Here is a 13495-nt window from a genome sequence, read left to right on the forward strand (position 1 = left end):
CCAGAGACGCTCTGACTGATGGCCATCTGCAGTCGCGTTGGGTTGCCAGCACAAACACATCCGCAGTTTATTTGCATTTGCATTGAGGAAAAGCCTGCGGGATAGCGTGGGTCTGTCTGTGTGTGTGTTCTCTGTTTTAATTAGACTCTGCTGTGCCCTCTCTGTCTGAGTGAATTCACAATCACCTCAAGGACATGAATCAAGAGCACATCCTCTAAGCTGCTGCCTGTGGTTTATGTCGTGGCCCCTGGCCTCCGCTGCCTTCAAGTTGCATTTTATCTCCGTCTCTCTTCTGGAGCCTTTTGTCTCGCAGTTATGCAGAAGCAAATTTGGCATTTGAAAACAAGAAAAATGCAGCTGGTGGGATTTTGAATGCCTTGGAGGCGGGTGGAAAATAGGAAAACGCAAACATGACATGATGAAGCCATAACAAGATTAAACAAAATCTAATTTTTTGGTCCAAGCAAAAAGCTTGAGCGTAGGACAGGGATGAGTATGATGGCGAGGTGCTGTATACCCCAGTGAAGAGCACATACAGGCGCGTGTATGTATCTATGTACAGTACCTGTGTTAGCAATGACAAAGTGTATTTGCCCTAACTGGATCAGACACTGAGACACACACACACACGCACACAAATACAAAAACAAATTACCAAAATGTCTCTGTAAACAAAGTCTGTACATACTCCCACAGTCCAGGAATAAACACAGGAGGATGGAGGGTCCCTACAATGGTCCCTACTCCCTACCTTACTGTATGTACGATCTGCACATTTTGTAATTATCCTAATATTAATGCTGTATTTTGTCGATTTCGCTTTTTATGATGTACTGTAGGTACTACGGTAGGTAATGATAATGTTTACAGTATGTATATTGTTACGTGCCGAGACCAAGGACCACATCGGAAGTGACTTTTTGTGCTATGCTTGACATTTTTATGATGTGTGACTGTTCAATATGCTAAACTAATCTACCAGGATCTGAATGACTCTCTTCAAACAATGCTCTCCCCCTCTAATTTCTTTCTCTCACTCGCTCTGTATTTATGATCATAACTGAACTAAATCTCTCTCTCTCTCTTTCTGTATCTTTCTTTCTGCTGGGAAATCATGGAATCATCTCCTGATTTCATTCAGCATGGGAGCCAATTAAAGCCCTCATAATGAGGCCATGCACAGTTAGCTCAATCATTACCTCCGATACCTCCACCTCCCCAGGGTTACGCCTCCTCTTCATCCTCCCACCCCCTCAGCTGGGGTGTGGCGTTGCTGGCCCACCGCTCTATAAAAACCACGGTTTAATTCCTTCACGATTAAGTACGACTTGGAATAGTAGAAGTCAGTCGTTGGGAACTAATTCATGAGGAACATAACCGGCATCTCAGGCCATTACCTCCTGATCATTATTTTATGTCTGCCATATTTCTGCAATTTAAATAAGAGTTTGGTCTTCTTGATTAAATAGAAGTAATAAATAGAATATGGAAGAGAATATGGAAGAAAACTGCTTTCTCAATACAGTATTTAGAGAATCTTTGTCAGTTTTTTTTTGTTGCTATTTGATAATCATATTGATGTGCTTGCAGAACAATTTTGTTTACTATTTTTTAATATCATGTGAATTATTATTTATGTAACAAACTCATTGAGAAAAAAGTCATGAGGTGTTTACATGGCCAAAGAAAAGAATAGAGACAGTCGACATGTGTGGGAACCAGGGGCGTAGGCAGAAATTCAATTATGGGTGGGCCTGGATAAAATTGGGTGGGCCTGGATAAAATTGGTGGGGCAATTGCATGACGAAGTTTTGCGCGCAAAATTCCTAGATGTCATGTAGTCGTCATGCATTAGACTCTGGAGATGATGTGCCCTGCGTTTTTAAGCTACAAAACCATTAGCTAGCAAGGCAGCAGCAAGTTTGCCTCTAGAAAACAACCAATTAAAAAAAAAAATAATAATAAATTTGGGTAGGCCAGGGCAAGAAGTGTAAATGTTATATGGCCGGCGCACGAGTGGGGTAAAACCACCCATATATCTCAATGGGTTGACTCACCAAAGGTCGGTGCTGCGGCTCTAAACTACAGGTTTGGGGATTCTAAAGCAGAACACAAGACGTCTGTTCAGATGTGCGTTTACTGTGGTGGTCAAATCGCCGATCGTGTCTGCCTGGGCTGGGCTAAAAGCTAAATTCTAACTTTGCTGAATGGATAGAACGGGGGATTTACCCCACCTTGACCACGCCCCCAGCCAGGCTGAGCCAGCTATCCCAGCGTCTATGACGAGACATCGCCTCAACCTATTGACTGACCAAAAATGTAAGTGCTGACCTTAGTCCTTAGACCTTAGCCCCGGGGCCAGAACCGGCCCTCATAATGGCTCTGCCTGGCCCAGGAGGTCTAAGACAAACCCACAATTTTACTTATGAAGCTTAGAAATTTCAAATTAGACAATTTGACCTAAATTGGCTGTTTGGAGTGATTTTCGATATAATAAATGTTGAAGAATAAGTGCACAGTATGTTTTCTATCATTTAATCTAGTGATAAAATTTTAGATTATGGCATGACAAAAAAATGTCTCCGGCGACAATCTGGGTTTCTCATGTGCCCCCCCCCCCCCCCCCCCCCCCCCCTTCACCCGGAAAAATAACTGCTCAGCCCTGCCTTAGACCCTACTCTGATTAAGATCAATCAGACCAAGGTGTTACCATGAGTAATGACTTAATTAGAGTGCACGTTGGGTAGACCATGTTTGTCCCCTAGCAGCACCTGGTCACGTCTCTCAGCTGGACCCAATGGGCTCAGTCTTACCAGGTAGTCGTCTGGTTTGATCCCGAACAGGTCTCTGAAGTAGCGGAAAGCCAGCGGGGCGTAGGTTTTGAAGCGGAAGTCTGGATAGTGATGAGCTGGCGTCAAGTTGCTCCCCTCACTGGTACGAACGAACCAAGCCGAACCGGGACAAACAAAAACATAGAATAGTACATTTAGAAACACTATTACAGCACTAACTCAACATTATGTACATGAAACATGAGATATCAATGACACTGACACAGACGGTTGTTCCCTAAGCAAGGATCACACACCTCAATAGGGGAAAAACAGAACCCTAGCTAACACGAACACCTAATCTCTGTGCCCGGGCATCTAGGCTATTGGCTTCCATTAAGTGCATCAGTGGGCCCTCGTAATGTGAACCAGCTAGGCGTGAACAGACGTTAGTCAAGTCTTCTATGGGAACCCGCATCAGCCAGTGTTGTAGTGACAAACTGGCCTGTATTGAGTTCGGCGCCTGGAGACAGAAGTTGGCTCTGATTACTGGCTCTAAACAATACCAAACAGCACCACTGCTACACATGAGCCCGGCGCTCTGGGGAGAGAAAAAGGGAACAGCAAAAAAGAACAAAAAAACAAAACAATAAGCCACATTTTTGTTGGCTGGATTGTCCCGTGGGACCTGGCCTGGCTCTCACACACACTGACCCTGTTTTGTAACCCACCTGTGTCCCGGGTCGAGCGTTAGAACACAGGAGTCAGAGTGTCTGATGAGGTTAGTGCCAGTCAGCTAAGCTAAGTCTTTCATCACATACCATCACATTCAAATCAAGCTCATTGGCCCATTAGTCAGAAGTGGGTTAATGATTTCTTTTTTTTTCAGGGCAACTCCAAATCTAGTTAATATTAGGGATGCACCTGCATCAATGTTAGTCATTAGGGTGTGTGTGTGTGTGTGTGTGTGTGTGTGTGTGTGTGTGTGTGTGTGTGTGTGTGTGTGTGTGTGTGTACATATAAATATATATATATATATATATATATATATATATATATATATATATATATATATATATACATATATATATACATATATATATATATATATTTATATTTACACACACACACACACACACACACACATATATGTGTGTGTGTATATGTATATCAGTCCGATGGGCAAAATAAAAGCAATGTTGATATCGGTTATCGGTAGGCTATTGGCCAAAATGCTCATATGGGTGCATCCCCCTACTGTAGTTATTACTGTTGTTTGTGGGGGAAGGAGTGTTGTTGTGATGTAGCGGTGTTGTGTTCAGTAATGGGATACAGTCTGGCCCTGCTGCGTAACACTATACCTGTGATTACTCCTGAATGGAATCCGACTGCTCTGTTTAGCGTGTGGGCGAAAACAATTACGGTATCTACAGCCGCACAGCGCTGCAGTCCTTGACCCACGCTCCATGATGGTAGAATAGGCCTCACATGGGAGCCATTTAATGACACACAGCACCTGGAAATGCTTCATTCAATTGAATCAGTCAGGCATGTGCGTGTGTGTGTGTGTGTGTGCGTGTGTGTGTGTGTGTGTGTGTGTGTGTGTGTGTGTTTGTGTGCGGGCGCGTGTGTCTGCCTACATGAGGATGCATGCTCGCTGTCAGAGATATTTGCGTTGGGAAAGCGCAGAGTGCAGGCGTGGGATCTCTCTGAGATCTCCAGCCGTCCCAAACGAGACTGACAGCACACAAACAACGCTGGACGGGAGGGAGGTCATAAAAGCATGTGAGAGCCCTCGGTCACACAGCCACACTCTCAGGATAGTCTCTCTCTCTCTCTCTCAGGATAGTCTCTCTCTCTCTCTCTCTCTCTCTCTCTCTCTCTCTCTCTCTCTCTCTCTCTCTCTCTCTCTCTCTCTCTCTCTCTCTCTCTCTCTCTCTCTCTCTCTCTCTCTCAGGATAGTCTCTCTCTCACTCTCTTCTGAGAAAAGACAGAGAGGAGGTTGTGTTTGTGTGCTATTGCAGAACACTTGTAGTCTGGTAAATCTGGATCACGTGAACTCACATTCTGTTTGGTTGTGCGGATCAGTCTGGCCTCCAGCGATTTCCAGAAATTACAAAGTGCACGGGCCAATCAGGGTCCTGCCCTCGTAGTTGACAATGTAACCGGCCAATCAGGCCAAACAGTATGGCGGCTCCCGAAGCGAGGAGCAGTAACGTTAACGTTAGTAGAGTAAACACAGCCATAAGTGCAGTTATTGCAGGAATAGACTCAATAACAACAATAAGCAAGAACAAGAGTACCGGTATGCACCGGCGGAGGTTCTTGGTGGAAAATGTGTTTAGGGGGTTGGATCGGGATTGGATTTGGCGGCGCTGATTGGCTGAAGGAGTTGTCTGCCCGCCTACTGAAATCTAATCTGATGGCTCAGAGTCCAGACTGTTACGTACATGTACATGTAGAGCGAAACAAAATGTGAGATCACGTTATCAGGATGTTTTTACCAGGCTAGAACACTTACAGAACCCAGCGGAAATGAGACGGAAATGGTTATGTGAGACACGACATGAAAGCTTCAATTCTAATCCCTTACTGATTATGTTTTGTTTTGTGTCTTGTGTGATGTTCTTGTTTCTAGTGATGGATTTCTAGTGACAAGCGGCCTCGCTCAGTGGATTTCAGCTCAGTGAAAAGGTGCCCATGAGGAAAACAACAACTCTTTTCAATTCAACGTTGGGTGAATAAACTTGACATTGAGCGCATGATTGCGGATGATGTAACAAGCTCGCTTCCAAGTACACTTCACTGACTCGACAAGCTAATGCAGGTCAGGCATAAATGTAATAAGGCCTCCGCCAAGACAGGAGGAGTATTGAGCTGTTGCCGAGGAACATGGTGCTGAAAGGTCAATGTTCGTATGTACGTGACGCCCAGCCAGGTTTGCATAAAACCATACAGAGTTTGCATATTCTGCTGCTCCATCTCAAAGCTAAACCACATACAGAATTTCCCCGATAGGACCCTGTCATTTAGCTAACGACGGACTGGAATGATCCATGAATGCAGTCGATATAGAAAATTTAACTCAAGACCTTTTGCTTGATTGTCACTGATTTCCTTGTTTGTTTTTCAAACTATGCCAAACATGAGGCATTTTTAGATAGATGTGGAGATATTTACCGTGACATCAAAACCATTCTACAGCAGACACCAAATGACAGATAATACTGCATCATCTGGGTGACACGTGCATAAACTCAATGCAGTATGCGTCCAAGCATTAGCTGCACGCTTAGTACACAAGTATATAAGTCACACACTTTCTAAGAACTCTCGTGGGTGCTTCGGATTACGTAAAGCCGATGATGTCATTATTATTTATTATTATTAAGTAAGCGGAGATGACTGACGTATGTTTTGCACTCTGGCAGTAAGAGGCACTCAGTAAGCTGATTTCAAGCTTCTTGGAAGGGTAATCCACTAGAATAGTTTGATCCGTGCCCCATGACTAGCAAGACTAGCAAATTCACATCGATGAGGAGTGATGATGGTGCCGGTTTCTGGTTCCATTTCTTCGGACTGGATATTAAGAATTTATATCCAATGCCATTGAGGATCAAACTAATAAAACTGTTTTAACCTTCTTCTCTGTTCATAAAAGATCCAGACATACAATATTTGCACAGCTCCTGTTGGAACAGACAGACAGTCCGAGCTTAGTCTTTGTTCCCTCTCCATTCTTTTGCATTGCAGAGTCAGGGAATTGTAGCAGTGCGAGAGCAGCTACAGTGTTGCCACCTACACGTCATGTGTTTGATGTAGCAGCTCTCTGACTCACTGCCTCTTGTAGTCCCCTGACCTTGGGTTTGTGTAAAAGTCTAACTTTCATGTCGCTGTAGTACACTACACAAATAACCGGCAGATTGTAAGAGTGATGAATATTTCAGAAAATGTATAATCACATTTTATATGAAATCCACAGCCGTGTGCTTAATGAGCACTGACCTGGGCAGGAAGACACTCTCCACCACATAGAAGTCTTGCATGAGGACATCTCTGTCAGGCTTGGAGGTCAGGTTGCCCACGGTGTAGCCGATACCCAGCTGGATGGAGCCCTTCAGGGCTGTCGACGTGGTCTGGACGGGGGAACACAGGGGAACATCAATACTATATGAGCCCTTCTTCTACGTCTTAATCAAGAGGATTTTCAGACTGAACAGGAATTTGATGTTATTTACACACTGCAGACCTTTCAGATGGCATCAAAATTGAGGGGGGGGGACATAATTTCTGTTGTGAGGTCTAATTTTAACATTATATCCCAGAGCTTTGACAGGCCGGGACACAAACATACTAGTACTGTTGTCATGTGGAAAGAAAAACTGTCGTCCAAAGTCAAATCAAATGACTCCAGAAAACAAACGTGACAAGCACTTGACTGATCAGCTGGCCTTGGCAGGGGTCAGGACATAATGTCCTGTGGACAGACATTTATAAGGACTCATGTGACTCATGGGCTCAAGTCCTTTTGGACTCTAGACAGAAGCATTCCAAAGCAAGCATTATGGGGGCAGCTTCACAGTCGTCATAAGAAGCAAATAAACCCAGGCCAGAGGACCGTGAGGCGCTTGTATGAGTGGTTAAAGTTTTACCTTCTTGTAGGTTTTCTCTCTGCTCGAGTTCCAGGTCCCTCCCATCCCATTTTCTGTTGTAGTTGACATCTAACAGAGGGACAAAGTAATGGGATAAAGACCAAAATTACTATGGTAAAGTCAAAGTTACTTTAATTAATTTATGCAACAACCCAAGCACTAACAGCAGTTCTATAAAGAAGGCTCCATGTCGAAACGTTTGAGGCTGTATCTCTGTGCAACAACACGACGCTGTGAGTCAATCTGTGCATCTGGTCTTCACCAGAGAAATTCTTGGGAAATTCTAAATAACTCTACCAGCTTGAATTTGATTTGCGCAAAAACGCATAATCACCAAGGCTGCATCACAGCCTTATCGTTAGATAAGGAATGCAGTTCAATTGATAGAAACCACAGAGTGCTTTTTGTCAGTGGTCTCAACACATGAACCATGCACAACCGTGGAGTATGCATTCTGTTTGCTCCTATCTGTCACAGTCATGTGTGGTATGTACTGGATAGTGAAGGGAACCCTGAGGACGACCTCAGTGATATTTCAAAACTACTAAACAAAAAACGATTAATCGCAAAACTTAGAATTAGTATTTTCATTACGAATATGGTGACCGCCATTGCCCAAGCAGATGATTTGATTGGTTAAGAAGAAAAGAGCTTAAACTTGCCTTGCTTAATGAAAAGCTGTGCCAGAACAACAGAGATCAGGGCCACATCGCTTGGTCATCAGGCTGATTCAGACTTCTGGAAGACAACAGACGCAGAAAGGTCACTCACTTACACAGGAAGACCACAGACACAGAAAGGTCACTCACTTACACAGGAAGACAAGACACAGAAAGGTCACACAGTTACAGAGGAAGACAACAGACACAGAAAAGTCACTCAGTTACACAGGAAGACAACAGACAGATAAAGGTCACTCAGTTACACAGGAAGACAACAGACACAGAAACATCACTCACTTACACAGGAAGACAAGACACAGAAAGGTCACACAGTTACAGAGGAAGACAACAGACACAGAAAAGTCACTCAGTTACACAGGAAGACAACAGACAGAGAAAGGTCACTCAGTTACACAGGAAGACAACATACAGAAAGGTCACACAGTTACACAGGAAGACAACAGACACAGAAATGTCACACAGTTACACAGGAAGACAACAGACACAGAAAGGTCACTCAGTTACACAGGAAGACAAGACACAGAAATGTCACACAGTTACACAGGAAGACAACATACGCAGAAAGGTCACTCAGTTACACAGGAAGACAACAGACAGAAAGGTCACTCAGTTACACAGGAAGACAACAGACAGAGAAAGGTCACTCAGTTACACAGGAAGACAACAGACAGATAAAGGTCACACAGTTACACAGGAAGACAACATAGCAGAAAGGTCACTCAGTTACACAGGAAGACAACAGACAGAAAGGTCACACAGTTACACAGGAAGACAACATACACAGAAAGGTCACACAGTTACACAGGAAGGCAACAGACACAGAAGGTCACTCAGTTACACAGGAAGACAAGACACAGAAAGGTCACTCAGTTATACAGGAAGACAACAGACACAGAAAGGTCACTCAGTTACACAGGAAGACAACAGACACAGAAAGGTCACTCAGTTATACAGGAAGACAACAGACACAGAAAGGTCACACAGTTATACAGGAAGACAACAGACACAGAAAGGTCACACAGTTACACAGGAAGACAACAGACACAGAAAGGTCACACAGTTACACAGGAAGACAAGACACAGAAAGGTCACTCAGTTACACAGGAAGACAACAGACACAGAAAGGTCACACAGTTACACAGGAAGACAAGACACAGAAAGGTCACTCAGTTACACAGGAAGACAACAGACACAGAAAGGTCACACAGTTACACAGGAAGACAAGACACAGACAGGTCACACAGTTACACAGGAAGACAAGACACAGAAAGGTCACTCAGTTACACAGGAAGACAACAGACACAGAAAAGTCACACGTTACACAGGAAGACAACAGACAGAAAGGTCACACGTTACTGCTCCTAGTTCTAGGAAGGTTCCTAGTAGAGGATGGGTCAAATGCAGAGGATGAATTTCCCTATGGGGATAAATAAAGGATAACTTAACTTAACTTAACAGACACAGAAAGGTCACACGTTACACAGGAAGACAAGACACAGAAAGGTCACACAGTTACACAGGAAGACAACAGACACAGAAAGGTCACTCAGTTACACAGGAAGACAACAGACACAGAAAGGTCACACAGTTACACAGGAAGACAACAGACACAGAAAGGTCACACAGTTATACAGGAAGACAACAGACACAGAAAGGTCACTCAGTTACACAGGAAGACAAGACACAGAAAGGTCACACAGTTACACAGGAAGACAACAGACACAGAAAGGTCACTCAGTTACACAGGAAGACAACAGACACAGAAAGGTCACACAGTTACACAGGAAGACAACAGACACAGAAAGGTCACACAGTTATACAGGAAGACAACAGACACAGAAAGGTCACTCAGTTACACAGGAAGACAAGACACAGAAAGGTCACACAGTTACACAGGAAGACAACAGTTACACAGGAAGACAACAGACACAGAAAGGTCACTCAGTTACACAGGAAGACAACAGACACAGAAAGGTCACACAGTTACACAGGAAGACAACAGACACAGAAAGGTCACTCAGTTACACAGGAAGACAACAGACACAGAAAGGTCACACAGTTACACAGGAAGACAACAGACACAGAAAGGTCACACAGTTATACAGGAAGACAACAGACACAGAAAGGTCACTCAGTTACACAGGAAGACAAGACACAGAAAGGTCACTCAGTTACACAGGAAGACAACAGACACAGAAAGGTCACTCAGTTACACAGGAAGACAACAGACACAGAAAAGTCACTCAGTTATACAGGAAGACAACAGACACAGAAAGGTCACTCAGTTATACAGGAAGACAACAGACACAGAAAGGTCACACAGTTACACAGGAAGACAACAGACACAGAAAGGTCACACCAGGGAAGGAACCAGACAAAAAACAAGCTCAGAAGCTCTGGTGTGATGAGTTGAAAACATACAGGTGGTAAGACAGTTCATTAACTGAGATACGCATGTGTGTTTTCATTTTGAGGCCCCTTTAATTGCATTTCTCTCCTGTTAATCTCTGCCTGATAGGAAAGATCTTTCTAAACCCTCACTGATGAGTTGGCTTTCAGCAGGAGATCTCAGCTTTGACAGCTACACATGACTCATAATGACTCATGGTGTTCCTCAATGTGGGGGTCCGGGGACCACCGGTGGTCCTTGAGGGGGTTCCAGGCAAATTGAAGAAGTGTTAAACTTCAACATTACTTCATTTACAATAAATTAAGATCATTAGATTAGATAGATTTTGAAGAAATTCAAACTATTTTGGCCATAGTTTCACTGTTATCTCTGTACCAATACACAGAGTCATGGAATTCTGCAATAAATCATATCTCATATCTAATAAATATATTCTCAGATTTGTCTGAGAGACAAAATTAGGGGCCCTTGATATGAGAAAAGCTGAGAATCAGAGCTATGGAATGGGTGCTTGTGTGCGTTAGAGTGCATGTGTGTGTGTGTGTGTGTGTGTGTGTGTGTGTGTGTGTGTGTGGTGTGTGTGTGTGTGTGTGTGTGTGTGTGTGTGTGTGTTGCACATTCCCACCCACCGTGTGTATGTACCATCCCACCTCTCCTTATTAGAGTGTTGTATTGAAGAAGCACTCTCCTCCTGACGGTCACGTCACCCTGTGCAGACGTTACGAGCTCACTGCTTCAACTGACATGAACCTTCCTCCTCCTCATCTCTCCCTATTGTACAGCTCTGTGTGTGTGTGTGTGGGTGTGTGTGTGTGTGTTGTGAATGAGGTGTAATGGGCCCAGAGCCCCGGGGCTGAAAGTGACCTGCTGTTTGCCGCTCAGCTTCACACAACCATGTCCTTATGGAGCCCCGAAGACACCAGCAGTACTGCGACTACACTCTCGACTCGTCACTCTCGACTCTCACTCTCACTCTCTCTCACTCTCTCTCTCTCTCTCTCTCTCTCTCTCTCACTCTCTCTCTCTCTCTCTCTCTCTCTCTCTCTCTCTCTCTCTCTCTCTCTCTCTCTCTCTCTCTCTCTTCATCCCTCCCTTGCTCCCTCCCTCTCCTTATCTCTCTCCTCCCTCCCTCTCATCTCTCTCCATGTTGCTGCAGAGAAATATGAGCGACAGAGACAGAGAGAGAGAGAGAGAGAGAGAGAGAGAAAAGAAAACAGGGATACAGAGGAATGAAGAAGTGGAGCAGTGGTTCTTCTCAAACTTGTCACGTCAAGGACCCCTAAACTGACAAATAACCCTTTTCACAGCAGCCATTTTGTGTCTCAAGGGCAGGGTAAACACAGGTGTAACCAAAACATTAGTTGTGGTTTCCAACTTCCATTCCATTTAGGTGTTCCAGTGCCCGGGACCCTCATTAATGTTTTGGTTGCACCTGTGTTTAGTTGTACCCTGCATTTGAGACAACCAATTGATACGATTTTGTCCCAGGCCCAGGGTCCTCCATCTGATAATATTTTTGCTTTTCAATGTTTTATTATAGAAAGTGTATGAAAGCCATGACCAAAATTGTCATACATACATTATGGATGGGACTGTAGTGAAAAAAATAAATTATCCCCCTTTTTGCTGAGGGACCCCCTGGAACCCCCTCAAGGACCCCTGGGGGTCCCCGGACCCCACTTTGAGAACCACTGCCTGGGGTAGTGACCTTGCAAGGCTTAAGGGAAATAGTGGCCTGCAGCAGCCCCACCACCTGCATGCACCCGCAAGCCTCAGAGCCTAGAATGTTACACACACAACCACTTCCTGTTTGCAGCTCTGTATGTGTCCTCCTCCAGGAGCCAATCATCAGCTCCGTGTCCAGCCAGTCTAGAGTCTCTGCTATGCTCATGATAACGTTCACAACCTAATCAGGATCTATTGTCCTGAGTCCACACACACAGACAGACACACCTGCCTCTCAAGTGAAGGAAAGTCACCACTCCATGACGCCATGTGCATCGAGACAAAGAGCTAAATTTAGGGTGATGCCGTCAGCGACATGTTGCCAGTAGCCGTGTGAAAGTCTCGAGCACTTCAGCTACAGCCAGGAAACTACATTATAATACTACTGTACGGTGGTCACGATACTAGGAATTTCTAACTTTGATAATAATACCCAGGAAGATATCAATACTCAATACCATTTTCGATACCATGTGGGAGGGGGGGGGGGGGGATGATGACACATCAAGAGCCATAAAGATAAGCAAAGACAGATGGCGGGACAGACGCACGCTTCTCCATTATCTAGGCCCAATAAAACTAATTTAAAAAAAAAACGTACACAGCAGATTACTCCTGCTCTAGTCATCAGCCTATCAGAACACAGCAGATTACTCCTGCTCTAGTCATCAGCCTATCAGAACACTTTTAGATGGTTGAAGCAACAGATACCCACCAATGACGGGGAGAGAAAAATCAGTAGTATGTTTGATTTTTCATTAACCCTCGTATTACCTTCCCATCAAGCAACTTTTGTCCTCCCGGGTCAAACTGACACGGTCTGGTTTGACTGTTTATAAAGCACCATCATTTTATGTAAATAAGGTATATACCCATAATTAAATCAAATTAGTTTGAATTCATTTTATTTGTGAAGGGCGTCGGGCAATTTGATAAAAGAAAACCATATTTATGATGGCAAAACGTTTTGGGTCAAATTGACCCAAGGACAACAGGAAGGAGGAAGCACTGCTGGTATCGATACTGTTGCAAAGGCAAAATATATTTCTATTGCCTTAATAGTACATTTTGGTATTTTAGTAAGTTATTTTAGCATATGTGTGCCTAGTTACATTGTTTACAGTGTCAGTTTGTCTCCTGTTGAATGTAGCTGCATGTAACAAAGTAATTTCCTGCAAGGAGCAATAAAGTAATCAAATAAGTATTGTATCTATCGATACCTGTTGCAAATGAGTATTGTATCAGTTAAAAAAA

General features: G+C 44.0%; 1 protein-coding gene across 2 annotated transcripts in view; it reads right to left on the reverse strand.

The window, feature by feature from the left end:
• The window catches only part of pip5k1bb (phosphatidylinositol-4-phosphate 5-kinase, type I, beta b), a 65435-nt gene that overhangs the window by 28645 nt on the left and 23295 nt on the right, over nucleotides 1–13495 (reverse strand). For both annotated transcript variants that reach the window (XM_083644492.1, XM_083644491.1), the window contains exons 2-5: nucleotides 8086–8161; nucleotides 7424–7492; nucleotides 6777–6907; nucleotides 2814–2931 (exon numbers count right to left, since the gene is read on the reverse strand). In XM_083644492.1, the coding sequence (XP_083500618.1) occupies nucleotides 2814–2931; nucleotides 6777–6907; nucleotides 7424–7492 (318 nt within the window). In that variant the 5' untranslated portion in view covers nucleotides 8086–8161. The remainder of the gene's footprint in view (nucleotides 1–2813; nucleotides 2932–6776; nucleotides 6908–7423; nucleotides 7493–8085; nucleotides 8162–13495) is intronic.

The sequence above is a fragment of the Poromitra crassiceps genome (genome assembly GCF_964638095.1).
Source record: "Poromitra crassiceps genome assembly, chromosome: 10".
NCBI classification, from domain to species: domain Eukaryota; kingdom Metazoa; phylum Chordata; class Actinopteri; order Beryciformes; family Melamphaidae; genus Poromitra; species Poromitra crassiceps.